Source organism: Excalfactoria chinensis, chromosome 12 (assembly GCF_039878825.1).
Source record: "Excalfactoria chinensis isolate bCotChi1 chromosome 12, bCotChi1.hap2, whole genome shotgun sequence".
NCBI lineage: Eukaryota > Metazoa > Chordata > Aves > Galliformes > Phasianidae > Excalfactoria > Excalfactoria chinensis.
Genome location: NC_092836.1, coordinates 10955190 through 10982630, shown reverse-complemented (window position 1 = coordinate 10982630; position 27441 = coordinate 10955190). Strand labels below are relative to the sequence as shown.

General features: G+C 61.5%; 1 protein-coding gene across 1 annotated transcript; it reads left to right on the top strand.

Moving 5' to 3' along the window:
• Positions 1-1777: 1777 nt before the first annotated feature.
• COL7A1 (collagen type VII alpha 1 chain) lies at positions 1778-27077 on the top strand. The gene is given in 120 exon segments (XM_072347592.1): positions 1778-1992; positions 1994-2083; positions 3067-3154; positions 4005-4086; positions 4301-4481; positions 4582-4741; positions 4822-4915; positions 5018-5176; positions 5266-5429; positions 5502-5631; positions 5710-5829; positions 6050-6199; positions 6289-6405; positions 6478-6627; positions 6728-6856; positions 6949-7095; positions 7185-7310; positions 7381-7524; positions 7605-7730; positions 7804-7950; positions 8027-8155; positions 8222-8368; positions 8478-8597; positions 8680-8826; positions 8902-9038; positions 9115-9241; positions 9319-9462; positions 9574-9734; positions 9831-9872; positions 9999-10025; positions 10137-10181; positions 10365-10457; positions 10581-10652; positions 10943-10978; positions 11050-11103; positions 11248-11316; positions 11407-11520; positions 11789-11815; positions 11914-11967; positions 12047-12109; positions 12198-12257; positions 12337-12372; positions 12503-12547; positions 12724-12759; positions 12919-12963; positions 13059-13094; positions 13165-13200; positions 13289-13321; positions 13494-13565; positions 13677-13736; positions 13822-13857; positions 13963-14043; positions 14162-14197; positions 14266-14310; positions 14407-14478; positions 14607-14651; positions 14741-14767; positions 14839-14880; positions 14965-15045; positions 15127-15162; positions 15241-15276; positions 15353-15433; positions 15557-15592; positions 15781-15852; positions 16019-16063; positions 16241-16276; positions 16369-16404; positions 16493-16597; positions 16691-16726; positions 16847-16882; positions 17033-17071; positions 17160-17195; positions 17313-17444; positions 17631-17840; positions 17923-17958; positions 18072-18116; positions 18286-18357; positions 18519-18563; positions 18820-18882; positions 19192-19236; positions 19523-19558; positions 19726-19761; positions 19945-19989; positions 20197-20229; positions 20339-20401; positions 20487-20522; positions 20630-20710; positions 20797-20865; positions 20956-20991; positions 21071-21112; positions 21209-21253; positions 21358-21402; positions 21481-21516; positions 21593-21652; positions 21737-21862; positions 21950-22021; positions 22165-22200; positions 22452-22511; positions 22604-22648; positions 22722-22757; positions 22835-22870; positions 22948-23004; positions 23147-23218; positions 23420-23491; positions 23577-23612; positions 23693-23773; positions 23848-23901; positions 24033-24086; positions 24163-24225; positions 24312-24374; positions 24524-24640; positions 24826-24903; positions 24975-25028; positions 25187-25235; positions 25316-25363; positions 25551-25640; positions 25857-25952; positions 26093-26212; positions 26296-26475; positions 26554-27077. Coding segments are annotated over 120 exon segments (9225 nt in total). The 3' UTR covers positions 26592-27077.
• Positions 27078-27441: the final 364 nt, after the last annotated feature.

The window sequence follows — 27441 nt, the reverse complement described above, 5'->3', positions numbered from 1 at the left end:
TTGTCTGAAGGAAGAAGAAACCCTCAGAGCCCTATTAAGCTGTGCACCAGATCACCCCAGTGCCTGCCTGCAGAGCCTGCAGCCAGGGCAGGGCAGGGAGCTCAGTGATCGCAGCTGCACCGACGACGTGCCCCCAGGGCGGGTGCTTTGCTGCTGCAAAGAAGCAGCAGATAGAGACTTGTGCCAGGACCCGTGGGGTGAGCACGGGGAAAGACAGCACCAGCCCCGTGTAGAATGTAGGGTAGCTTTGCTGCTCCCCATCCCTTCTGCTTCTGTCCATCCCCATGAGCAAGGTGGGCTCCCTCTGTACACCCATATCTTTCTGTGGGTGGGGGCAATGGGGCTGGGAGCAGTGGGGCACAGTCTGTGCTCAGGACCACGGAGCTGGATATCTGCAGGAAATCTGGGCTGTATGGGTGGTCCCCTGCAGCTGGGGCACTACAGCCCCCCCTCTACTGTCTCCCTCTGCTGTCCCAGAGCCTGACTGGGACTTCTTGACTCCAACATGCTGGGATGACTATGAACCAACAGCAAGAGCATCCCTCTGGGCAGAGATGGGCTTTCTGCTTGAGGCTTTGCCCCGCTGCACTGTGGCTCCTTGACACAGGGTGCCACAAGGTGCTCCCAAGGCACACATCAGCCCTGCCAAACTTTGCTGGGACAGCCGGCGGGCGGCTGCTGCTGGGAGACATTCCTGGAGCATGTCCCAACCCGCCTGCTGCAGGCGGCCCCCCCCAGTCCCTCCTCCCCATGTAGCATCAGCCATCCCCAACCTCATGCACTCAGCCCAGTGGCAGGGCTGAGCCCCCACCAGCTCATGATGGAGTGGAAGCTGCCCCCTCCCTCTCTGTCTGCCCCTGCTGGAGATGCCAGGCAGGGATCTCTGCAGCCTGCGCATCCTTTGCTGTAGAGAAGGAGTGAGAGCGGCCACCCTGCATGCGTGCAAACACACACAAGCTTTGCTGCCAGACTGCAAAGGAATCCCATCTGGAATCCCATCCAGGCTTCGCTGCCCCCCACTCGTAGCACACCGGAGCTGATGGCAGTGCTCTGGGGCAGAGCAGCGCAGATCTGCAGCCCAAAGCCCCACTCCAGCTGTGCCGCGTGACTCACTGCTCAGCATGATGTGGGGTTGGAACTGCACCCCCAGGCTGCAGAAAGCAGCTTTTCTCTTCCCTCCCTTCCCATTAAGCCAGCAGTGAGGGCGTCTGCCAGGCACGCGCAGGGCAGGGAGAGGCTCAGCAGGGTGAGGGACTGGCAGGGTGAGGGGCTGGGGCTATGAGTAGGGTTAGAATTAGGGTTTGCATGCTTTGATCAGTGCCATCGGGAGGACCACGTGCTCCCCTGGGGCCAACCCAGCCAGGAGATGGGGAACCCCAGGTACAGACTGCAGGAACCAGCACTGGCTGCCAGCCCTCGAGGGTTGAGAAAGGGCAGGCAGCAGCTTTGAGGATGTTCCAGTGGGACTGGGACGGCTGTGGCTGCAGGGCATAAGCCTTGAGCTGCAGGGACAAAGGGCGGATGAAGGAGTAGAAGGAGGGTTTAGGTTGAAGCTTGGGGTTGAGGGAATGCCTGCAGTGGGGTTCTCTGGTTGGGGATAGGGCTGCCTCTCCCCCCACAGTGTGACTCACGCACACCTGGTGCTCTCCCTCTGCAGGCACAGATTCCTTCCCCAGTCCTGGTATGCGGGGGAGCCAGGAAGAACCAGCAGTCCCTCTTGCCGCAGAGGAAGGCTTGCAGCTTTTAGGGACAGAGATGCTGCAGCAGGGCTCTCCCCATGGCCACTGCCCTTTGCTATGTTTGGCTGTGCTGCTGGGCCCAGGGCGACTGCAGAGCATCACTGTGTGCCCAGCTCTGCCCGTGCACCGGTGACCCTGAGCTGCTCTGCCAGCGCTGGGCCCAGGGCCAGCAGCAGAACCCTTGGCAGACCCCTCCGCTCTCTGATTAATGAAGCCCCTGCCTAATTGGGACAGGCCGTCTTGCCTTCATTAAGCGAGCTGTGGTGGGAGGAGGGTTTGTGGATGGCCCTGACCTGGGGTGAAGCCCACGGCCATGGGGCAGTTGGAGGACACCTGTGGCCATGGTGACCTTTGAAGCAGATTTAGGGGCCCGACAAGGGTTGGCTGCAGAGAGGACTGAGATGATCTGCTCATGTTGCCTGTAAGAGCAGAGGGACACCTCCACTCCTCCCGTGCTCAGAACAGCTGGTGCCTGGGAAATCTGCCTGCAGCTGCCCTGAGCATCCCTGCTTGGTGGTAGGTGACCCCTCGCCAACCCCCTGGAGCCCACGGGAAGATGCCCCTGGAACCATGCTGGCACCGGGAGAGGAGCCCCCAGGCTGCTGTCCTTACATGAGGCCAGCAGGGCACAGCTGCACAGGGTGCAGGGAAACAGGGAGCTGGCATGGGATATGCCCATCCGCATGGGTCAGCCTAGTGGGAACAAGCAGTGACTGAAGAATGGAGCACCCTGATGGACCACACATGGCCCTGCCGTAGGTGGGAGGCAATGCTGGCACAGTGCCGGGGCCGCAGGTGTTCCCCAGCTCATCACCTTGCCGAGCATCCGCTCCTGCAGTCATCCCAGCGGCAGTTCTCTGTCTCTGGGACAGTTCTCAGTCACTTCATCCTCCACGCTCGGCACTAAGAGGCGGTGCCCAGGACAGGAGCGATCCCACAGCTGCTGCCCCCCACCCCATGGGGGCGCAGGAGCCATCCTAGCATCAGCCGGGATGGAGACGCTGTTAGGAAAAGACTCCAGGGCTCAGGGGGCCCTTTTGGTTCCTCACTGACGCCTCTTTTCGGAACTCGCGTAGAAAACCCCCCAGGGTTCTGAACCGGTCCCGGTCCCGGCGTGGAGGGCTCTTCTCTCTCCTTCCCGGGACATTTTGGGGTGAAAAGCGGGAAAAAACGCACCTTCCTGCCTTGATCCCGCCCTCCCAAGGGAGCGGGTGGGAAAAGCCCTTTGGGGTGGGGAATGGGATGGGGGGAGGCGGGACAGGGCGGGAGCCGCGGCACTACCCCCCCGGCGGCGGCACCGCCGAGCTCCGTGCCGCCCTGATTAAAGGGGCGGGAGCGCCGGGGGCCGCCTGGGCACGGCACGGCTCGGCACGGCTCGGCACGGCTCGGCTCGGGGCGGCCCCACGCGGGACGAGGTGGGTGGCGAAGCCGCGCGCTCCGGGAGCGCCCCCCCCCCCCCCAACGTGCTCTCAGCCCGGGGTGGGGGACAGCGGAGGGAGTCGGGGAGGCGGGGGGGGGGGATTTCCCACGCCTTTGGGCTCGGGCATCCGTGGGTCACCGCCTTCGCTTTGGACTCGGCCGGGCCGTGCTGGGGCTGGCACACGGGGCGGGCGGGGTGCTGTGCCCGGGCACGGGGCCGGATCCCCCCCGCAGCTCCGCGCCCGAGTGCGGGAAGCAGCGCCGTGCGGGTGCTCGTGGGAAGCTGCTGCCCTCCCCGTCCCCACGGGATCGTGCCCTTTCTGGAGCCCTGGAGCTTGTGCCACCCCACTGCGTGTAGGGCAGGAGTGCTGGGGTGAGCGTAGGGCGGGCACGAGGAGGCAGCAGTACAGGTTTGTGGGGGGCACAGCCGACATGCAGGCTGGCTGGCTCCTGTGCTGCCCTCCTGTCCTGAGCACCGGGCATCAGTGGGGTCACAGCCTGGCTGGGTGCGATGGGGAGGGATGGAGTGGAGTTGGGTGCTTGTCATGTGGCTCTCTGTGCTGGGACTTTCCACCTAGCTCTGCTTTCCCAGACCCAGAGCAGTACTCTGGACACAGCCTGGGGCAGGGAAGTCAAATTCACGGGTATTGCTGCTGTGCAGCCCAACCATGCCCACATCCTGCAGCGGGCAGCTCTGCAGGATATCCGTGTTTACTTTTTCATTGTGATGTTATGGCATTTCACTCCTTTTTATTGCTTCTGACCAATGCATCCGTCACCACCATGCCCAGAGGTATGGGGTTGGCACAGGCACAGTCTGTAGCATCCTCTCCTGCTGTCTTGCAGGGCCCCACAATGAGTGGGAGGCTCCTACTCCTCGCCCTGCTCCTGGCCCCCCAGGCTGCTGCCGTGCAGAAGAGGAGCCAAGGTGAGTGCTGAGTACTGGGTACCACTATAGGGCCTGCAGTGGGGTGAGAGGGGCTCTGCTGCTCCTCTTCACTGCAGCACCCTAAACTTTAGCTTGGGCATGGGGATCCTTGTGGGAGTGGGCACTGATGCGACATGAGCTCAAGAAGGGACAGATCTGGGGGTCCACAGGGCACAGGGGGCTGATATGGGTACCAACCAGTTCTGTCCCATAGTGGTGTGCGAGAACGTGCTGGAGGCCGACATCGCCTTCCTGGTGGATGGCTCGTCCAGCATTGGCCGGAACAACTTCCGTGCCATCCGCACCTTCGTGGAGGACCTGGTGTCACCCTTCGTGCACGTGGTGGGAGAGAAGGCGGTGCGCTTCGCGGTGGTGCAGTACAGCGACGATCCGCGGTGAGCCCTGGGGATGGGGCATGTGGGGCTGTGGGACTGTGGGTCTGGGAGATAAGACACATGAGGACATAAGTGTCCTCATGTGTCCTCATGCCCCCAGGGTGGAGTTTGGCTTCTCCCAGCACACCAATGGCACGGGCATTCAGAGGGCCATCCAGCAGCTGAGCTATAAGGGTGGCAACACACGGACCGGTGCTGGGTTGCGCTACGTCTCTGACAACTTCTTTGGTCCCACGCAGCTGCGGCCTGGGGTCCCAAAGGTATGGGGGTGGGGAGTGGTATTTGGGACATCCCAGAGGGATGCAGTGGGTCCATGGGGCTGAGGCTCATGGCTCTGCAGATCTGCATCCTCATCACGGATGGCAAGTCCCAGGATGATGCTGAGCAGCCGGCGCTGAGGCTGAAGAGCCTGGGCATCAAGGTCTTCGCTGTGGGTGAGCAGATCCGGGGTGTGCCCATTGGTATCCATACCCCTGAGTAATGGGCTCCCCCTGAGGCTGGGCTCTGCTCTCACCCACCCTTCCTGTCCCCTTCAGGGATCAAGAATGCCGACCGCCAGGAGCTGGTCCGTGTGGCCTCGCTGCCTACCGACTCCTTCTTCTTCTATGTGGGTGACTTCAAGCTGCTGGGGACACTGGTGCCACTGATGACACGCCGGGTGTGCACAAGCTCAGGGGGCACGCTACGCACCCCTGGTAGGAGACCTTCAAAAGAGGGCATGGGACCCGCCTTAATGCCTTCTCCTCATGCACCCTGGAGCTGACAGCCCCATGTCCCTTCACAGATGGACCAGGTCATGCTGGTCCCTCCAACCTGGAGGTCCTGGAGCACAGCCCCAATGTGCTGCGCATCCGCTGGAGCCCGGCCAGTGGCCCCGTCACTGGCTATAGGGTGCAGCATGTCCCACTGACAGGGCTGGGGCAGCCACTGGCGGCTGAGCGGCAGGAGGTGAGCGCTGTCCTTTACCTGCTTGGGGTGCCTGGTGCCCACCAGCATCAGGGTGACACTGCTCCCACCCAGGTGAGCTTGGGCCCACGGGAGACAAGCACTGTGCTGCGGGGGCTGCGCGCAGGGACAGAGTACCTGGTGACTGTCATCGCTCAGTATGCCAACAGTGTCAGCGAGTCGGTGTCTGTGCGTGCACGCACCCGTGAGTACCTGGTGCGGATGGGGGATGTGGGTAGGTGCTGGCTGCACGTGGCTTACACTTGTCCCCTGCTGTACCTAGAGAGCCGTGGCGGTGTACAGCATTTCCATGTGGCCGAAGCCGGGCCGACCTTCCTGAGGCTGGCCTGGCAGCCTGGCCCCGAGCCACCCCAAGGCTACATCCTCAGCTATGCCACGCCAGGTGAGGGGACATGCCGTGCCCCACAGGCACCTCTTTGGGGTAGCTGTGTGTGCTGCAGCACCTGGCGGCCCCTCCCCGTCCCTGGGCGCTGCCCTGGCCCCCGTCCCAGCCTCACCCCGTGCTCCCCACCCCTGGCACCTCCTGGCATCTCCGGGGCAGGGAGCTGTGCACACCCCTTCCCTGCCACACACCTGCCCGCACCCTTCTGTGTCCTCCCCAGGAATGCCCCAGGGTGAGGAGAGGAGCCTGGGGGCTGGCACACTGTCGGCCACTCTCAGCAACCTGCGCCCCAACACCGAGTACGTGGTGACACTGCGAGCACGCTATGCACAGCAGCCTGCAGCCACTGCCACCCTTACTGCACGGACACGTAAGCACCACGCAGCTGTCCCCACACGGGGATATCATCATGGGGGTACAAGGAGGTGAGGTGGTATGGCCTATGGGTCCCTTTTGCAGAGGCAGGCACGGAGCAGACGCTACGGACCAACATCCTGAGCCCCACGTCCATCCAGGTGCTCTGGACTGCCATCCGTGAGGCCCGTGGCTACCGCCTGGAGTGGAAAAGAGCCACAGGTGGGCTCACAGCACCTGGTCCCCGACATGGCATGGGGCCAGCAGCCCGTGCTGACATTGCCATTCACACAGGGCTGGAGCCCCCCAGGACCGTGTCGCTGCCCAGCAGTGCCAGCACCTACCAGCTGACGGGGCTGCAGCCAGGCACTGAGTACCGCATCACCCTGTACACACTGTATGAAGGTGGGGAGGTGGCCACCCCTGTCACCACCTTCCAGACAGGTGAGCCCAGAGCAAGACATCGTGTATGGCATCACTGGAACAGAGCCTGGGACCTCCTGGTCCAAGCTTGGGGGAAAGTTACAGTGGTGCCACCCTGCAGGTGTGGAGGTGCCAGTTGGTGCGGTGTCAGATCTCCGTCTCATCGAGGATTTGGGCAGGAGGGTGCGGCTGGGCTGGACCGCCGTCCCCGGAGCCACTGAGTACAAAGTGACAGTGCGCAACACGCAGGGTGAGCCGGCAGGATGGGATGGGGCCGTGGTGCCATTATCGCTTGGCATCCCCTGTGGCACTGAGGGCCCCGTGGCACAATGCTCCCTGTAGATGGCACCGAGAGGACGAGGCGTGTGCCAGGCACACAGACAGCGCTGGAGCTGGGTGACCTGCGGGAAGGTGTCACCTACCTGGTGCGTGTCTCAGCCCTCGTGGGCAGCCGGGAGGGCGCTGCTGCTGCACTCAGCATCCGTGTCAGTAAGTGCACATGGTTAGACCCAGCCCTGCATTGCGGTGGTCACTCGGGGTGTCCCCATGCTGACGTCCCGGTGCCATCGGGTATGCAGAGTTCCCAGCAGTGGGCAGTGTCTCAGAGATGCGGGTGACGGAGGCCGGCCCCAACCAGCTGCGGGTCACATGGAGGGGGCTGCCGGGTGCCGCGGGGTACCGACTGACGTGGAGGGCCAGCGATGGTGAGTGCAGGGCTTGGAGGTGATGCAGTGGTGCCATGGGAGCTCTCCCTATCTCAGCTGTCTCTCCCAGGTCAGGAGCAGTCCCGCTTCCTGCCTGCCAACCCAACTGCCTTCACCATCGAGGGGCTGCGAGCTGGCACTGTCTATGCCATTGGTGTCACAGCCATCATTGATGGCCGTGAGGGTCCCCCGGTCACCACCATGGGGAGGACAGGTGAGGTGTGCCCTTGCCTGCTGCTGTCAGCTGGTGCCATGTGCCTTGACTGCAGGTGACAGTGGTTCTCCGTGTCACAGCAGCTGAGCAGGTGGGGACAGTATCCCGGCTGGAGGTGCAGTCATCCAGGAGCAATGTTGCCCGTGTCACCTGGGTTGGTGTGCCAGGAGCCACAGCGTACCGTGTGGTGTGGAGCCGTCGGGACGGTACCGCAGGATGGGAGCAGGGATGGGGATGGCAATGATGTTTGCACAAGGGCTGATGTGTGGCTCTTGGCAGGGGGCTCGGAGAGGAGCCAGCATGTTCCAGGCCACATCAGCTCCTTTGACATCCCCGACTTGGAGGGAGGAGTCTCCTACACTGTGAAGGTCACAGCACTCGTAGGCAACCATGAAGGCAACCCTGTGTCCATCATCGTCACCACCCGTGAGTACAGGGTTAGGGAACGGCACACAGGAGTGGTGGGCAGCTGTGTCCTAACGTCTGCCCATATCCACCGCAGCGGAGGTGGCCCCGGTGCTCCGTGTTAGCAACTTCCAGGTGATGGAGGCCTCGGAACATCGTCTGCGCCTCGCATGGGTGCCAGTGTCTGGCAGCAGCGGGTACCGCCTGGTCTGGCGCCCAGCTGAGGGTGAGTGTGCCCAAGCCGTGTATCCACATGCCAAACCCTGGCCACTTACCTCTCTGTCCCCACCAGGTGGCCCCCAGCGCAGCCAGCAGCTTCCAGCCACTGCCAGCTCCTATGACCTGGGAGGGCTGGAGCCAGGCCGGCGTTACCATATCAGCATCACCAGCATGGTGGGCAGTCAGGAGAGCGCACCAGTCACCATCACCGCTGCCACCGGTAAGGAATGTGTGGTGCTGCAAGGAGGTTGGGATGGAGGAGAGTGATGAGTGTGGGAGTGGGATGGGGATTGCCCCATGGGCTGGAGCACCCTATTTCCCCTCAGCAGCCTCTCCAAGCCATGCCACCAGCCTGCGAGTGACAGAGGTGCAGAGAGACTCTGTGACACTCTCCTGGACCCCTGTCCCTGGTGCTTCTGAATATGTCCTGTCCTGGAGCCCCCCTGCAGGTGAGGCAGGTACATGTCCCTGGGTGGGGGGCAGCAATCCCCAGGGGTCTCACTGTCCCTGTCCTCCTGACTATGTGTGCAGCGGGCGGCGAGACACAGCACGTGGTGCCAGGCACTGCCAGCTCCCTACAGGTCCCTGGGCTGCGCCTGGGCCAGCGCTACACCTTCACCATCCGCCCGCTTCTGGGGAGCACACCTGGTGCTGAGAACTCCGTCAGCGAGAGGCCAGGTATGCAGGTTGGGATGGGTGTTGGAGGGGATGGGGTGCTGATATCTCTGCTCCACCTTGTCCCTTTCCTCACAGTCTGCAGGGACGCCCGAGGAGACATTGTCTTCCTGGTGCATGGCACACGTGACAGCTCTTCTGGTGCTGACACCGTCCGCACGCTCCTCTCCAACACCATCACTGCTATGGGCCACTTGGGCCCTGATGGCACCCAGGTATGAGGCTTGCATGGTGGCAGGGGGCATGGGGCACAGGGATGACAATGCCAACATCTGTTCCTTGCCCTCACAGGTGGGCCTGGCCACGTACAGCTACCGCAGCCTGCCCTGGCTGCTCCTCAACCGCTCCAGTGAGCTGCCCGCCGTGCTGGAGCAAATCCGCACCATGCGCTACGAGGAGCCCAGCGGCAATGCCATTGGTGAGGAGATGTTCTGGGGCTGGGCCAGGAGCCAGTGGGACCTTGCTGACCCCCCCATCCTTTTGTCCTCCCTCCAGGGGCAGCCATCACCTTTGCTAGGACCTACCTGCTGAGCCCGGGTGCGGGACGGCGACCTGGTGTGCCAGCAGTGCTGGTGCTGCTGGCTGACAGCCCCTCCGGGGATGATGCCATCACTGCTGCCAGGGATGCCAAGGCAGTGGGTGAGGTTGGATAATGGTCCCTGTGGTATGGGGTCCTCATGGGATGAAGTCCTCGTGGGATGAGGTCCCCTTGGGTGCTCCAGCGAGGTGCTGAAGATGCTATTGGTGCAGGGATCCGAGTGCTGGCAGTGGGATTGGAGGGGGCAGACCAGGAGCAGCTCCGGCGCATGGTGAGTGGTGAGGACCCACGCTTTGTCTTCCGCAACCGTGGTGCCCTGTCAGAGCTGGAGGGAGAGCTCACCGATGACCTCTGCACCATCATCTCCACCAGGGTGAGAGACTGGGGGCTGCCCGGGGCTGGGGAGCAGATGGCATAGAGCCAAGGTCTTCCTCTCCCACACTCACATCTCCTCCTCTTGTCTCACCAGCCAGAGCCAGAACCCAAGCCCTGCACTGTGCAGTGCCCCAGGGTGAGTATTCCTGGGCCATGGGGACTCAGTGTGAGTTGCCCACCTTGTCCACAGTGTGGGGCTGAGATGGAGGCAGCTGCTTCAGAGGGGTGCAGCCTCTCAGCTCTTCTCTCCATCCCCTTGCAGGGAGAGAAGGGGGATCCTGGCGTGGCAGTAAGTGTTTGGGGTCTCCTGCAGCTGTGGGTTAGGGCAGGGTTGTGTTCCCCCCAAACCCCTTTTGCAGCAGTCCTTGGTGAATACTGATGTCTGGCTTTGCCTCTGCAGGGGCCGCAGGGGCGTGTGGGGCAGCCGGGCCCCCCTGGAGAACCGGTAAAGTCCTGATGGGTAGTGTGGGGGGAGATGGGGAACAGTGCTACAGCCCCTGTGTCCCCTTGTACTCCTGCTGTGTGGGTGCTGGGGAAGGGATCCGTACAGCCCTCACCACAGTGGTGGATGGAGGAAGCATCCCTTGGCCACTGCCTGCCACCAAATCTGTCCTTTTTGCTGTTCCAGGGCCGCCATGGACTGCCTGGCCCTCCAGGACCTGTGGGACCACGAGGGCCACCAGGAGAGAGCGTTGAGCAGCCGGGCAAGAAGGGGGACAGGGTGAGTGCCCCCTGTATCTGCACATCCTGGAGTCCCAGGCACAAGGACCTCTTCCCAACCATGGCAGGAGAGGGGGCACCTGGAAAGAGTCTGGCCCTGCTGTGATGCTCCTCTCTCCTGCAGGGCTTCCCTGGAGCTGATGGGCGGCCGGGGCTTCCTGGCCCCCCCGGGAGCCCTGGGTCCCCTGGCCAGCCGGTGAGTGTGGATGTACCCATGGGTTTGCTGGTGCTGATCAAGCCTCAACCAATGGGCTCTATCCACCCATCAGCCTCCCCTGCCTGTTCCCTAAGTTATCTTCCTACCCCTTCCCTGTGCTGGAGCTGTCTGTCTTATTGGTGGGATCATTGCTGTCTTCATGCCATCCCATCCCAATGCATGCCATCCCATCTCAACCTGTGCCATGCCATGCCATGCCATGCCATGTCATCCCTGCTCCCCTGGCTGGCAGAGACAGTGCTTTCACCTCTTGTTCTGCTGTTTTCCAGGGCAACCAGGGCATTCCTGGCCCCCGAGGGGATCCTGTGAGTATGGCACCCCTCCTCCCAAGCCCCATGCCCCCAAGGGCACCCTTCTCACTCTCATTCATTTCCAGGGACTGCGGGGAACAACGGGGCATCCTGGCCTGAAGGGGGAAAAAGGCGAGCCGGTAGGTGTTGGGCAGAGGGCTACAGGGGGACATCTTATCTCTTCTGCCTCCTAAGCTTGTCACTGGGGAGAGAGACATGGCAGGGAGTGTGGTGGCACTGATTTTCTTTTGTTTGTTTTTTAATTACTTTTTCCCCTCATTCAGGGAGAGCCCAGAGTGATCGTGGATGGAGGACAGGGGTTGCCAGGACGGAAAGGGGAGCCAGGCACACCGGTACAGATGGGGCTGTGCATGCTGGGAATGTCCACCAGTACTCCCTGCCCATGCTGCATCCCATGCTCATAGAGCATCTCCTTCCTCCAGGGTAGCCCTGGTTCCCCTGGCAACCCTGGTCCACGAGGTCCCTTCGGTGACCCAGGTCCTCCAGGTCCCCTTGGGCCAATGGGGCCACCAGGACCTCCAGGAGACTCTGTGAAGGTATGTCCCAGCTGGCACTGTGTGGGGATGGAGGGACAGCTGGCAGCTTGAAGCTGCTTCCCATGCAGAGCTCCTGGTCCTGCATGGCTATATTCATTGTCTATGACCCCCACATCATCCATCCTTATCATGAGCATGGCACATGCCCTGACACTACTGCTGATGTGCTCTGCCCATCATTGCTCCCATCATTTGAGGGGGATAGAAAAAGGGGGTGGGCATGAACAGAGTCCGTCCTCAGCCTTACCTGTCCTCTTTCACTTTGCAGGGGGAGAAGGGTGATCGAGGGGAGAGGGTAAGTGACCATGTTTGCCTGGTACTTCTGCCTACCAGGGCACTGGAAAGGGCTGAGCTATGGGGCTGCTATGCAGGATCTCATCCCTCTTTCCATAGGGTCCCCCTGGACTGGTTGATGGGACAGTGCCTCAAGGGGAGCCAGGCCCCCCGGTGAGTGCTGAGTTTGGAGGGAAGCAGGGCTGTGAGTCCCCACAGAGGCTGAGCTGTGCCCCTTGCCAATCTCTTCCAGGGTCCACCTGGGGAGCCCGGCCCACGGGGACTTGCTGGTACTCCCGGCCCCAAGGGTGAGAAGGTAAGAGGGAACCAGGACCCCCCTGGCTTTGTGATGGGGACAGGTAGTCCCATCTCATGGACACACTGCTGGCTTCTTCACCTCACAGGGTGATGGTGAAGAGGGATTCCCAGGGCCACCTGGACGCCCAGGGGATCCTGGAGACCGGGTGAGTGTCATGGACAAGGCAGGGTGGGCAGAGCATTAACCTTGCTTGGGAGGTGACATCTCTATGCCCTTCTCTCCAGGGCCCACGGGGACCTCCAGGGGAGCAAGGCAGGAAAGTGAGTGGTGAGAGGATGCTCTCATGACGCACCCCAATCCCCCAGCTCCTCTGTGGGGAGAAAAGGGATGTGGGTGCTGTGCCACTCCCTATGCCAGCACCCAACACTGTCTGCCTTCCTCCTGCACCAGGGAGAGCGCGGGGCACCAGGAGAGCTGGGAGAGATGGGCCAGAAGGTGAGGTGGTGTTGATGTGTGGTTGGACACTTCGGTGGCCTCTGGGGACCTGGGTTCCATGTGGCATTGTGCTCCTGGGAAGCTGCCGGGGGTCTTGAGTGGGACCAGGGGTTCACCATGGAGTCCTGGTGGTGGGAGGGCAGCTGCCTGAGTTGTTCCTCTGCTTCACTCTGCAGGGAGACCGAGGTGCACCTGGCCCCGAGGGTGAGAAGGTAGGTGGGCACCCATGGCCACGGTCATGCCCTTTTCAGGGGCACCTTCCCCTTCCCCTTCCCCTTCCCCTTCCCCTTCCCCTTCCCCTTCCCCTTCCCCTTCCCCTTCCCCTTCCCCTTCCCCTTCCCCTTCCCCTTCCTCTTCCTCTCCTCCTCCAGGGCGAGACAGGAGCTCCAGGACGGCCAGGACCATCAGGCAGAGAGGTGAGTGTGGGCACCCAGAGCACTGTGAGGTGGCTGTGGCACAAGTACATGTCCCCAGGCACCGCCAACCTCTGAGTATCCTCTCTCTGCACCAGGGAGTACCAGGACCAGCCGGGCCACGGGGCGAGAAGGTGAGGGAGAAGCAGGGACCTGGGGCTGGGGTTGTGGGGAGGGGATGGCACTGACTCTGTGTGTCCCCAGGGTGATGTGGGAGCACCCGGTGAACCTGGCAAGCCGGTAAGTGCTTCTGCCTGGCAGCTCAACCCATTCCTGGCACAAGGAGTGGTGGCTGCACCCAGCACTGTCCTTGCTGCTTTGTCCCCAGGCACCCAGTGTGACCAGTGTCAGAGGAGAGAAGGTAGCCTTGTCCCTGACTTTCTGTAGTGTCCCCATGGCACAGCTGGGATGGTGGCATGGCACAGCAGTGCTGGATGCTGGCACTGTGGGGATGCCCATGCTGATCCCCAGCTGCAGCATGGGGAAGGGGAAATTGGGGGGTGGGGCTAATGGTGCCTTTTTATCTGCTCCAGGGTGACAGAGGATTTCCAGGACCAGAGGGGCCTCCTGGCCCCAAGGGCAATGCAGGGGAGAGGGGTGCCCCTGTGAGTACCTCTGGGGCTGGGTAGTTGCTGGAGCACACAGCCCATCTGGGATCTCCTTGCAGTGCCTTGGTGCTAGTCCCGCTGTTCCAAGCTGCTTCCCTTTGTCTTTAGGGTGTCCCTGGCCTGAGTATCCCAGGACCAGCCGGTCCCAAAGGCGAGCAAGGCGAGCGGGTGAGTGCACATAAATGCATGGAGCTGGGCTTTGATCTCATGCCCAGGTGCCCATTAACACACACTGTCCTTCTGCACCTCCCAGGGCATCACTGGCCTCACTGGCAGGAGCGGCCCCAAGGTAATGGCATTGCAGGAGACTTCACTCCTTTGTCTATCCATCCATCCATCATGGGCTACTGAGCTCTTCTCCCCCTGGTCTCCCCCCTGACTCTTTCCCCCCCAGGGTGATGCAGGGGAGCCAGGCGAGAAAGGTGAGCCAGGCAGAGTGGGTGCACCAGGACAACCAGGGCAGCGTGGCAAGGAGGTAGTGTGGGGCCGGGGGCAGTGGGAGATGCTATGGGGATGCTGAGGCCCCAGTGAATGGGGAACAGCACAGAGGGACACTGGTGACTTGTTCTCTTGTCCCCTGACCTGTGCTATAGGGTGAGCGTGGAGAGAAGGGTGATGAAGGCACCCCGGTAAGTGAGAATCCTTTGGAGCACTGTCCCCTGCTGCCCCCAGCCCACTCATCCTATCTATCTCTCAGGGTGAAGCAGGTGTGCCTGGCAAACCTGGAGACAGGGGCCCACGGGTAAGTTCTGGTCTGGTGAGGACCCTGGGCCAGGGGAGACCCTGGTGGCCTTGAGTGGCCCAGGGTAACACACACCTCCCCGTGCCCCCCAACTAGGGGCTGCCTGGGTACCGCGGCCCCCCTGGAGAGAAGGGTGACCTTGGAGACCCAGGTCCCGAAGGCAGAAATGTGAGTGCCACCGCATGAGTGCCCGTGGGTACCCCCTTGCCCAATGGGTACCCCCTTACCCTATGGTAAGGTATGGTACCCCATCCCCCATGTACCCCATCCCCCTTCTCACCCATCCCTCTTCACAGGGCATTCCCGGAGCACCTGGCACCAAGGGTGACCGTGGGGAGCCAGTGAGTGTCACCCACCCAGGAACCAGCTCTGCACCCCCTCCCCAGCACACACCGGGTCCTGTTAACGCATTTGCTCTCTTTTCTTTCAGGGCCCTCCTGGACCGCCAGGACGAGCTGTAAGTTGTACCCTCCCCTTTCCCTGCCAGCAGGTTTGTGCCCGCTCTGATGTCCCTTCTCTGCCTCACAGGTGGATGTAGGGCTTGGAGGAGCAGGAGAGAAGGGTGAGAAGGTAACAGCCAAGAGGTGATGATGTGATGCTTTGCTGTGGGACTGCACACTGCAGTGCCTCTGACCACTGTGCCATCCTTGCCAGGGGGATGCTGGGGATCCAGGCGAGGATGGAGCAAAGGGGGCCAAGGGCGAGAGTGGTCCCCCCGGACTGCCGGGGCTGAGGGTAGGTGTGGGGTGAGTGGTGACCTGGAAAGCCATGGTGGGCACTGGGGTTGTGCCCACCATTGTCACGTATCTCTTGCAGGGCATTGAAGGCCCCCGTGGCCCCCCCGGCATGCGGGTGAGTACCTCTTTTCCTATTCCCATACTCAGCCCCACTTGGGGATGGAGCAGTGCTTACTCCACTCTCTTCCTGTAGGGTGACCCTGGGGACCGAGGCTTGCCTGGAGAGAAGGTAAGGGTGATGGAGGCTGCCCACCACCCCCTATCCCTCAGTGCAGCTCCAGCCCTCATACGCTGCTCTGTTTCAGGGGGAGCGTGGCCCACCGGGGCTAGATGGCCGCAATGGGCTGGAGGGGAAACCTGGCCCCCCAGGACCTGCTGGGCCGAGGGTGAGTGATCTGGAGTGGCACTGGAAATGGGAACAGGGGATGAAGGTGGTGGTGGGGCAGAGTTGTCCCACTGCATGTCTGCTGGAGATGTTCATGGGATGCTCACCTGCTCTTCATCTATAGGGGGACCCAGGGAAGCAGGGGGACCCTGGTCGAGATGTGAGTATCTCCTGGGAGCATGGGTGTGTGTTCTTTCCCTGCTGGGGTCATGACACTCCTGCTTCATGCCCCTTGGTCACTGCCCCCCCATGCCGTGCCATGCCACCATGCCCGGCTGTGCTCTCACCTCCCATAGCAGAGGCTGTGTCCTGCTGCTGCCCTGTGCCTCCCCACTTCTCTCCCTGCAGGGGCTGCCTGGACTGCGGGGGGAGCAGGGACCACCTGGCACAATAGGACCACTGGGACCACCTGGTATCCCTGTGAGTAACATCCCCGTGTGCCATGGAGACTTGTCCTGCTGCAGAGACACATCCTGCACTGTGCCTCTGCACTCGATCCCAGATCTCCTGGGGGACATCTTTAGGAGCTGGAACCCCATGACTGCCCATGCTGGGGACTCCTCTCACTGCCTCTCCTTCCTCCCAGGGAAAACCCGGTGATGATGGCAAACCTGGCCTAAATGGCAAGAATGTGAGTAGAGCACGGGATATGGCTTTGGGGTACTCCTGGGGACACTGAGGGCTGGCAGCCCCAAATTGGCACAGAGGCGAGGGAGGCATGTGGCACAGCATCCCTGTGCCTTGGAGACTGCTCCTGTCCTACTCACTGCTCGTGCTGTGGGTGCTGGTTCATAACTTCCATCCCCAGGGAGAAGATGGGACGCCAGGAGAAGATGGGAGGAAGGTGAGGAGCAGAGCCCTGTATGGTCCCCATTGGTGTCGCCTCTAGGACTGGGGACAGCATCATACTGAGGTTTTTTTTCTCCTCCTGGTTAGGGAGACAAGGGTGATGCTGGAGCCCCCGGCAGAGATGTGAGTAGCCCTGTGCAGTGGGTTGTCCCCAATGGGGACAGGCTGGGACAGCACCTGGTCTCTAGGTGTGACACCACTCTCTTGACAGGGCCACAGCGGTGCCAAGGGCGAGCAGGGGGACAGAGGCATGCCAGGCCTCCCTGGGCCCCCTGGTGTCCCCGGTGTCCCAGGGCAGGTTGGCCCCCCTGGCCAGGTTTGTTGTCCCCAAGCCCTAACTGCCCCGTGGTTCCCTTGAGGCATTGCCCCATGTCCATGGGTGCCATTGTGTCCTGTCTGTACCTTCCAGGGCTCACCCGGTCTCCGTGGGATCACCGGACCGAAGGTAAGTGTCCTCCAGCCTGGAGGACTGGGGGGTATCCATTCTAGAGGGAGTGAGTCCTTCAGGGATCCTATGGCTGGGCATCCTGGTCCTGCTCCTCCTGACTGTTCTGCTGTATTTCAGGGGGACCCAGGGGAGCCAGGACCGCGAGGGGAGCCAGTGAGTACCCAGCACTGAGCACCATGGGAGAACCACAGCCTCTCCCAGGCAGTGCCCTGTGACGTTCACTCTAAAACCTACTGAGCACAGCAGCAGCTCTGCTCACCTCACCCATGGCACATCCCATTCCCTCTTGCTCTGCAAACTTAGGGGCGGCCTGGAGTCAGCGGAGACCCTGGGACTGCAGTGGTGAGTTCCCCACTGGACTGGAGGACCCCAGAGCCCCAGTGGTAGAAGCAGCACAATAGGCTTCCTTTCTCATGTCCTTTTATTGTAGAACATCGAACGTAGCCTGGAAGCCCTTGGCATCAAGGTATGGGGTAGACATGGGGATGGGGCCAGGTGCTGGTGAGAGACCAGAGAGGTGTGGGATGGGGCACTGGGTCTGGAGTGCATGACTGCTGATCACTGCCTCTTTCCTCCCTTCCAGATCTCATCTCTGAAGGAGCTGACGGGTGCCTATGATGGGAGCTCGGACTCCTTTCTGCCCGTGTCCGAACGGCTGCGGGGGCAGAAGGGCAGCCGGGGGGAACCAGGGGAGAGGGGTCCCCCAGGCCGGGAGGTGAGCACTGTGGTGCTCCAGGGGGGCCACTGCTCTGCTCAGACTCATTGCCACCTTCCCCCTTCCCAGCTGGTTCTGAGACCTGAGCCCTGCTGAATCCCCCCCAGCCCTGGGATGCATTATGGGGGCTCACAGCTCCCTGCATCTTGGGGTGCCCACCCCACAGCCTGGTATGCTTTTTTGCAGGGTTCCTTAGGATTCCCTGGTGAGCGAGGACCCAAAGGTGACAAAGGGGACCAAGGTGCCCCTGGTCCTCAGGGCCCTGCAGGACGGGCTGTGGGTGAGCGGGGCCTGGAGGGGCCACCAGGACAGCCAGGGGAGCCAGGCAAGCCGGGCATCCCAGGGGTGCCAGGCCGGGCTGGCGAGCTGGGGGAGGCTGGGCGGCCTGGTGAGAAGGTGAGTGTGGGGCTGTGGGTGGGGGGACATGGCTTTCAGGCTTGGGGACAGCTCCATGAGCCCTCTCACCTCCTTTCTGCAGGGTGACCGGGGTGAGAAGGGTGACCGGGGTGAGCAGGTGAGCTGTAATGGGAGTGCAGTCCCCTCTGTCCCTTTGCTCTCCATAAGACTTGGATATGCCCCATGGGCTGTACATTTTGGGGATGCTCCATCTGTTTTCCTTTTCACCAGGGCAGAGATGGCTTGCCAGGCCCCCCAGGACCCCCAGGGCCCAAGGTAGGTTGTGGATGCTGCTGGGGACTGTCCCCAGGAGGTGCCAGCAGATGCCTCCAGGGATGGGTGTTCATGTCTCGTCCCTTGGCATGGGGGCTAGGGAAGGGTTGTGCCACTGGGGGACCTCTTTGGGGCTCCCTGGATGCCAGCCCTGACCACACTGTGCCCGCAGGTAGATGCGATGGAGGGCAGCCTGATGGGCTTCCCAGGCGAGCGCGGTCCCCCCGGACTTAAGGGAGTGAAGGTGCGTGTCCAGGAGAAAGAAGGGCAGCGATGGAGCCAGAATCTGAGTTCTTTACAGAGGGACAATGTGATAACTGCCAGCTGCAATGAGCTGGGAGAGCGGGCGGGCAACCCAAACTGCAGCAGGTGGTTCTGATGGTGTCTCCGTCCTCCTCCCTGCAGGGTGAGCCTGGTGCCGAGGGCGAGCGAGGACCCAAAGGAGATAAGGTCTGAGTGTAGTAAGTCTCCTGTGGCTCCTCTGCTTCTCTGTTCCTCACACTCCCTTTCTGGGCTCAGCATCGGTCTCTGCTCTCCCCTCTTCATGTGCTGCCAACAGGGTGACCCCACAGAACGAAGCCCTGGGCGGGGGCACAGCTGGGGACATCCCTCTCTGGGTGCAAGCGGGATGTGAGGGCATGTGGAGGACAGGGACATCCCTGCCTGTCGCACAGGTCCTACAACTCTGCACCTCTCCCCACATCAGGGTGAAGGCGGGTCACGGGGCGAGAGAGGAGAGCCTGGCGAGAAGGGCAGGGATGGCTCTCCAGTGAGTATGGCATCAAATCTCCATTCTTATCCCTCTATCATCCTTGTCATCTCCATCCCCACCACATCCTGCATTGTCCCTGTGGTTTTCATCTCCATCTCTACCATGTTTTCCACCACCTCAATGATCTCCATCTTGTTCTTCCTCACCCCCATAGACTCCATCTCCATCATCATGTTCTCCATCCCTATTATGGTCTCCATCCTCATCACAATCTCCATCAACCAACCCCACTGTCTCCATCTCAATCACTGTCCTTGTTATCCCCATCTCCATCCTCATCACAACTATTGTCTCCACCATCTCCAGGGCCTTCCAGGAGAGAGGGGTCTGGCTGGCCCTGAGGGGAAGCCGGTGAGTGTGGCTGCAGGGGGCTGAGGGCTGGGAGGTGTGGGCAGATCCCATGGTTGCACAGCAGTCACCACCAGCCCCATTGGAGCATTCATATGTTGTCTGCATCCTTCCCTCCTACACAGGGTCCACAGGGCTTTAGAGGGCCCCCTGGTCCCTCAGTAAGTACCCCCGGGTGGGTACTGCATGGTGACACTGTTCATCCCCATGGGAGCTTTAGGGGCAGGCAGGGCTGCTTGGACGTGGTGTGGTCCTGCCCCCCTGCTGGCTGTAATGTGCTTCTTTGCAGGGCTTGCCAGGTTTCCCCGGTGTGCTGGGCCGCCCGGTAGGTGTCTGTCCCCAGCATGTCACTGCCTGGCTCCTGCTCGGTGTGTGCTAGGCATGGTGCATCCTGCTGGGAGCTGGCCAGGCTCGTCTCTGCATGGCATGGGTGCTTCCCAGAGCCACTGTGCACCAGGGACATCCTTGACCACATCTCTTCCTCCTTCTCAGGGCAATCAGGGAGAGCCAGGGCCACCAGGACCTCCGGTAAGGAGACCCTTGTGTCACATGCAGGGCACTTCCCTGCAAAGGGGACTTGGGGCAGGTGTCCCTGCAATGAATGGGGGTGATGGTCCTGGGATGGCACTGTCCTGGTACCTTCTCTCACCCCATAGAGCTGTGCCACCAGCAGGCATTGCCCTGAATGTAATGTCCCCTTGTCCTCTGCAGGGTGCTGCCGGCCTACCAGGGAGCCAGGGTCCAACTGGGATGAAGGTATGTCATTGCCATTGTCATTATCACCTACATCATCTCCGTGTTTGGTCTGGTGCAGGAAAGTGATGCCATGCCAGCACTGGGGGCTGCAGGGAGAACTTGGTCCCTCCTAGAGGCACTCAGGGCTCAGGGTACATGGGGATACAGCTGTGATGGTGGTGACAGGGAAATGGAGCAGCAGGACTGACATGGGTTCTGTCCCCACAGGGTGATCCAGGGGAGCCTGGTGCCAGCATCCGGGTGAGCCTCCCCAAAACCAACCCCTTCCTGGGAACAGCTGAGCTACTGCTGTCCCAGAGAGATGTGCCAGCACGGCATCTCCTCCCTGACCCCGCTGTTATCCTTGCAGGGATTGCCTGGTCCCCAGGGCAGCATAGGGCTGCCTGGCCCTCCAGGACCACCTGGTCTGGTGGTAGGTACCCCCAGCACACTCCTCGGGAGCAGCCCTTCCCACTGCCTCAGCTGTGGGTTGATTTTTGGTTGTGTGTCCATCACAGGGCCCACCAGGTGCCCCTGGGCTGCCAGGACAAGTGGTAAGCATGTGCCCTATGGAGCTGCCCTCAGCCCCAGGGCATGCCAACCCCATGGCTGCCTGGCTGTGGGATGTGCTTAGCCTCAGCTCTGCTCTCACACTCTGCAGGGGGAGAGTGGCAAGCCAGGTGTGCCTGGGCGGGATGGTGTGCCAGGGAAGGATGGCGAACCAGGGATGCCTGGGAAGTTGGTATGACAGCCAGTGCTATCGCACTGTGTCTTGGGGCTCAGCACAGGCTGCAGAGCTGGGGCTGAGGGCTGTGTGCTTTGTGCCAGGGTGTGCCAGGACCATCAGGCCCTACTGGCCCCAAAGGAGAGCCAGGGGATACAGGAGCGCCGGGGCAGGTGAGTTCTTCCTTGCAGCTTCCCCTGCTCACCAGGGCTAGCAGGTGACCACAGCCCCACTGATCACTGCCTCTCTCCCCTCTGCCCCAGGGCATCGTTGGCCCTCCTGGTGCCAAGGGCGAGAAGGTAAGGAGTGGGCTGTGCATCTGGGGGAGACCCTCCCCATAGCAGGCAAAGGTCAGTGTCTGACCCCATGTTGCTGCAGGGTGAGCCAGCGCTGCTGGAGGGCGTGCTGCTGGGTGAACCGGTGAGTTGGTGCCTATAACCCCATCCCTGTGTCTCCCTGGGCTGAGCCAGACTCCAGCACTGCTCTCCCATCCCCAACACTGCTCTCCCTCCCTAGGGCTCCAAAGGTGCCCGAGGTTTGCCTGGCCCCAAGGGTGAGAAGGTGAGGAGGGTGTCATGGGAGTACCATGCTCTCTTGGGTTCCAGCCATTCCCACTCTCCCCACTTGTCACCCACACCTGCTCTTTGCTTCTGTCCTTCTGCCAGGGGGAGCCTGGAGGAGCTGGGGAGCCTGGAGACCCCGGTGAAGATGTGAGTAGAGGATGATGTGAGGAGAGCTGATGGGATCACATCCTTATCCTGTGTCCTGATGGCTCTGTGTCTTTGCAGGGAGCCAAGGGATCATCTGGAGTCAAGGGGGAAAAGGTGAGAATCCCCATCCCAAGTGCTTTGCCATCCCTGTGCTCCCAGGGGTGACTGTTCCCATTCTGACACCACACAGGGCACTCCAGGTGTAGGTGTGCGGGGACCACCAGGACAGGATGGGCCTCCAGGCTTGAAGGTATGCCCTGCCTTATCCCTGGCCCTATGTCCCCTCCCCTCCCATCTGTTTCCCTGGGCTATGTCTTTTTCCCCCTTGCTGCAGGGTGACATTGGTTTGCCAGGACCTCCAGGACCCCCAGGCTTAGCGGGCATCGCTGGGGCACCGGGACAGCCAGGCCTGAGAGGGGACAGTGGGCAGCCTGGCCCACCAGGAGCCCCTGGAGAGAGGGTAATGGCAGTGGGCTCGGGCAGCACCAGTGAGGGCTCAGAAGCCCCATTCCCTGCCCTGAGCACTGACACTGCTGTCCCCCCCCAGGGTGTGATTGGTTTCCCTGGGAGAGATGGTGCAGCAGGACCACCTGGACCCCAAGGTCCCCCAGGGCCAGCAGTGAGTATGGGGCTGCAGCATTCCCAGGGTGGGTGCAGGTTCCCTCCCTGGTCCTGTGCTGGCTCAGGGGGGAGATGGTGTCACCAGCCAGAGCACCTGGCACAGCCCTCCCATGGTTCACTCACCCCTCTTCTTTCTTTTAGGGCATACAAGGGGCCTCAGGGCTGAAGGGTGACAAGGTAGGACTGGGAACAGCCCTATGGCACAGGGATGAGGGGCTGCTCCTCTTGTGGGATGCTGCTGCTCCCCTTTGGCTGATGCTGAGTTCACTCTGGGTGATGGCACCTGGCAGCCTGTTCTGTGCACTTGGGGCGATGCAGGGGCATGGGATGTGCCCTGGCACGGTGGGGGGATGCATTTGGGGTCATGGGAGCTGCTGCCTGCTGAGGTGAGCTGCTGAGGGGAACAAACTCTTGTGTTCCCCAAACAGGGTGACCCAGGAGCCGGGCTGCCAGGAGCCAGAGGTGAACGTGGAGACCCAGGACCACGGGTACGTAGCACCACACCACCTGGGCACTCCCATGTCCCCACCATGAGGGTACCCCCCAGACCCACCCCTCACACCTCCCCTCCTGCTTGCAGGGTGAAGATGGGCGCCCAGGGCTGGCAGGCGACCGTGGGCCAATGGTACGTACCACTCAGCTCACCACACACCCAGCTGGCCCCCCCCCAACAACCATCATTCTCCTTTATCCCATAGGGCTTGCCTGGGAACCGAGGGGAGCGTGGGGACAAGGTAAGGAACCTCTTTTGGGGCTGGGGAGACAGGGAGTGCTCCCACCCTTGTGACATCTCACCATGCCCTCCTTGCAGGGAGAGATCGGGGCCATGGGGCCCAAAGGAGACAAGGTGAGACCCCAGGGCTGGGGCAGGGAGCGGCATTGCTGTTCCTCCCCAGCTCACACCCACCTCTCTCCTGCATGCAGGGAGATACTGTTGTGGTGGAGGGGCCTGCTGGGGCAAGAGGCAGCAAGGGGGAGCCGGTAAGAGCTGGGGATCTGCTGAGGGATCCTGCCTCAGGGGGCACATCCACCCCATGGACCCCCATGTCCCTGCCCAGGTAGGAGGTCTCTCCTCCATACCCCAGTGACCCCTGATTCCATCCTTCTGTTCTCCCCTCTTCAGGGAGACCGTGGCCTAAAGGGCACCGAAGGGGACAAAGGGGACAAAGGGGAGCAGGGAATGCCTGGAGAGAAGGTATGGAGCGGAAGGGCAGGGCTGGAGAGTGGGGGGCTCGTGGTTGGCAGTGGCTAGAGGGACCAAAGAGCATGACAGCATTCTTGTGCTCCATGTGCATCCATGCCTCTGGCACAGTGCTGGGCATCCTGGCAGCATGTGGCCCTGCATTGGTCAAAGCTCTCCCTCCTGCCCAGTGCTGATCTGGGGCTGTGCTTGCAGGGTGCAAGGGGTGAACCAGGTGAGAAGGGCTCTGCAGGCTTCCCTGGGGCACGCGGCCCTGGTGGGCAGAAGGTAAGGAGCTGGGCACCCTGTACCACTGTGGAGTCCCTTGCTGCCCAGCAGCCCCGACCCACATCTTTGCTGTTGCCTTTACCAGGGAGAAGTTGGTGTGCCAGGGGAGCCTGGTGAGCCGGTGAGGAGCTGCGTCTCTGTAGCAGTGCCATCCCACTGTGGGGCAGGAGTGGTCCTCATCATACTGTGTGCTTCCTGCAGGGTGTGCCTGGTCGGGATGGCATTGCTGGAGCACAAGGAGAGAAGGGGGACATGGGGCCGCTGGGCTTGCGTGGCCCCAAGGTGGGTTATCCCTGTGCTCTGTGGCCAGGACAGGTGCTGGCTCTGTGGGGCTCTGACTCCCTTTGTCCCTGCAGGGTGAGCGGGGCATGAAAGGCGCCTGTGGCCTTGATGGAGATAAGGGTGAGAAGGTGAGAGGATTACCATTCTGCAGCCAGGACCTCAGCCCTGCAATGGGTTCACACAGACCCTGGTCACAGGGTCCCCTTTTGTTCCTGGGGGAGCTATGGGGCTGAGACCTGACCCTGCCTTGCTCCTGCAGGGAGAGCCGGGGCTGCCAGGGCGCTCGGGGCTGCCAGGAAGGAAAGGCGAGCCGGTAAGCACCATGCCAGTACTGCACTGCAAGGAGGACATGCATCCAGGGACTCACAGTTTTCTGCTTCATCCCCCAGGGAGAACTGGGATTATCAGGAGCACCCGGCGTCCCTGGGAAGGAGGGGCTCATGGGACCCAAGGTAGGGCAGTGGGAGGCTGTGCTGAGACCTCAGGAATGGCCCCTCAGGGCTGCTCCCCTGAGCTCCTGCTGCCTTCCTCTCTACAGGGTGACCGCGGCTTCGATGGGCAGCAGGGAGCCAAAGGAGACCAGGGAGAGAAGGGAGACAGGGTGAGCTGTGGGAAGAGGCAGCATCGGTTACACTGCATTGCTTTTACTGGGATCAAGCCTTGTCCAAAGGGCACTGAAGGTCCCAGAAGTGTCTGCTCTGGGCTGTAGGTATGTGGACATCTCCATCCTGACCCTCTGCTCCATTATAGGGTGCACCAGGCATGATCGGTACCCCTGGCCCCCGGGGCAGTGATGGTGCTCCCGGCCCCCCTGGTCCCCCAGGTAGTGTCGGGCCACGAGGTCCCGAGGGCATGCAGGGCCAGAAGGTGAGTCTCTGTTTCCCAAGAGGCCAAGGATTGGTGGCATCAGGAGCTGTGTCCTGGCCCCATACCTCTCCCACCAGCTCAGTGGCTTTGGGGACCCCCCTGTGTTGCCCTGCTCAGCAAGGGTTTGGGATCCCTGTCCTGGGTCTGGGCTGGAGCCAGATGGGATGTGACCATGTTCTTTACAGGGGGAGAGAGGCCCCCCTGGGCAGGCAGTGATGGGGGCCCGTGGTGTGCCTGGTATCCCTGGAGAACGAGGAGAGCAGGTGGGTAAGCCCAGCCCTGCCCAGAACAGACCCAGTGGTACAGCTCCCAGCCCTGCTCTGTTTGTCCTTAGGGCAGTCCTGGTGCTGAGGGACTCCGTGGGGAGAAGGGGGATCCAGGCATGACGGTAAGGGGCTGTCAGCATGGGGCCAGCAGGTGGGAAGGGGCACTGCATCCATCCCACTGCTGCTGATGGAGCGTAGCCCACCTCCAGACTCTGCTCTGAGCCTTGGGAAAGCTTTTTCCTATCTCTAATTGTGCATTCTTTGCTCCACCACTGGGCAGGAGGAGGAGATCCGCGCCTTTGTCAGGCAGGAGATGAGCCAGCATTGTGGTGAGCACCTCACAGCCGCCCTGGGTTTGGGGGCTGCCCCACACAGCCCCTCACTCACCCCCATCCCATCTCTCCTGCAGCATGTGGAGGGCAGCTCCCACGGCGCTTGGATTCCCGTGAGCACTCAGGTTGTGTCTCTGTTCTTCTCCCCACACCCTTGCCCAGTTTACAGCACACAGTGGGTCTGTAGGGTCATAGAATATCCCAGGTTGGAATGGACCCAAAAAGATCATCGTGTCCTGCTGGGATGTGGGTTGCAGTGGTGGGTGGGATGGGATGTGGGGTCCTGGCACAACTGGGCGCTTTGTCTCCAAGGAGGATGGGGGACCCGGCCCAGGAGCATCCTTCAGTCTGCCCATGGAGGAGGGAGAAGTGTCCGCCAGGAGAATGAGCACAGCCAAACAGGTGATGGAGAGTGTGGAGCTGCAGCCAGGTGCATCGGAGTGCAGCCTCCCTGAGCATGGCAGTGCTACCTCCCTGGCAGGAGTTGCATCGTGCTTCCCAGGGCACTTCTGAGCTTCCAGGGAATGGGGCATCCCCAGGAACCCCTCCCTAGGCAGTTCTGGGCTGTTCTGCACCTGCACGGGGGTTTCCCATGTCTGTGCTGTCCTTCCTTCCCAGATCACTTCCCCCATTACCCACCCACTGAGCCATTCCCAGATCTCAATGCTCACGTCGTCCCCGTGCTTAAAGTGTCGCACGCAGAGGAGGAGGAGGGTGAGTGCTGTCCCTGTGCAGTTTGTTCCTTTTATCCCCTCTCTGTGTGTTGCAAGCCCTGTGCTCACAGGCGCCCAGGATGCCCACATGGCCATGGGATAGCCTGGCAGTGCTGCACTCATGGCCAGTGTTGTCTGCAGGGCAGGACAGGCGTGTTGTCGTTGACACCAATGACCTGGAGTATGAGAGCATGTACCGGGAGGAGGAAGACTATGACACAGCTCTGGATGCAGACAGCTCGGAGCAGCTCGCAAAGGATGGTGAGCTCCCTGTGCCCCATGGGGCACCAGGCATGGCACAGGAGATCCCTCAGTGATCTCACTGCTGTGCTTTGTCCCTGCAGCTGAGCCCTGCACCCAACCCCTGGAGGAGGGGGGCTGCCAGCGGTACACGCTGCGCTGGTACTACAACCAAAGAGCCGCCGAGTGCCGGCCCTTCATCTACAGTGGCTGCCAGGGCAACCTCAACCGCTTCAGCAGCCGGGAGGAGTGTGAGCTCCACTGCAGGCAGCACGTGGGGACAGGTGGGAACAGCAGGGCTATCAGCTCCAGCAGCATCACACCTGGTGCGCTGCTTGGTGCCACCTCGCCTCCCCCCGCAGGTGCTGGCAATGGGGAAGGACGTCAGCCGGAGGCGTAGCGTGGTGATCCCTGCAGGAACATGGTGCTATTTCTGATGTCTCTTCTTGTTGCTCATGGGTTTTTCCCTTTACATCGGTTCTATTTCCCGTTAAAGGTGAAATTTCTATCAAATGGGAACACAACCTCCCCATATGCCTTTTATCTGCTTTCCAAACCAGAGCTCTCTTGGGGGTGTTGGTTTAATTTTTAACTTATTAGCTACCAATGGGACAGCTCTTGGCCCCATGTTCCTTCTTTGGCCACCCAGAGCTGAGAGTGGGCACAGTTGGGCCCCTTCCCCAAACCCAACACCTCAAATCCCCAAGGCTGTGGGCTGCCCTCATCTCCCCGTTGGTCTCCCAGCATGCAACCACACAACCTGTTCCATTTGAATGAATTTCACCTTCACCCCACCTGGGACCTGGTTCCCCTTTTGGGGTGCAATGGTTTGGCAGAGAACTCCAGCTCACACCTCTGCCTGGAAACTGGGACCCACCAGGGAGACCCTGAGGATGGTGCTATGTTAGAGGCAGTTCCTGCTCATCAGGAAGGTGACGCTGGCTCCTCCGCAGCCTAGATGCACTGCTGCTCTGTGTATATCTGTATACAGCGAATGTATATGTGTACCAATGCAGGGGTGGGACGTGGTATTAAAGATGTGCTCATGGAAGGATGTTGTGCCTCTCTGTATGCTACAGGGTCTGGGGCAACACAGCCAACCTGACCCCTTGTCTCTGGCTCCTGCCTGCAGTGCCCGCTGGCTGCCCTCTTGCCCTGATGCCCCCTATCCCTGTGCCCTGTCCCTGTGTCTTGCTGACGTACATGTGCCTACAACCCACAGGCACGTGGGGCTGTGGTACAGCGTGAAT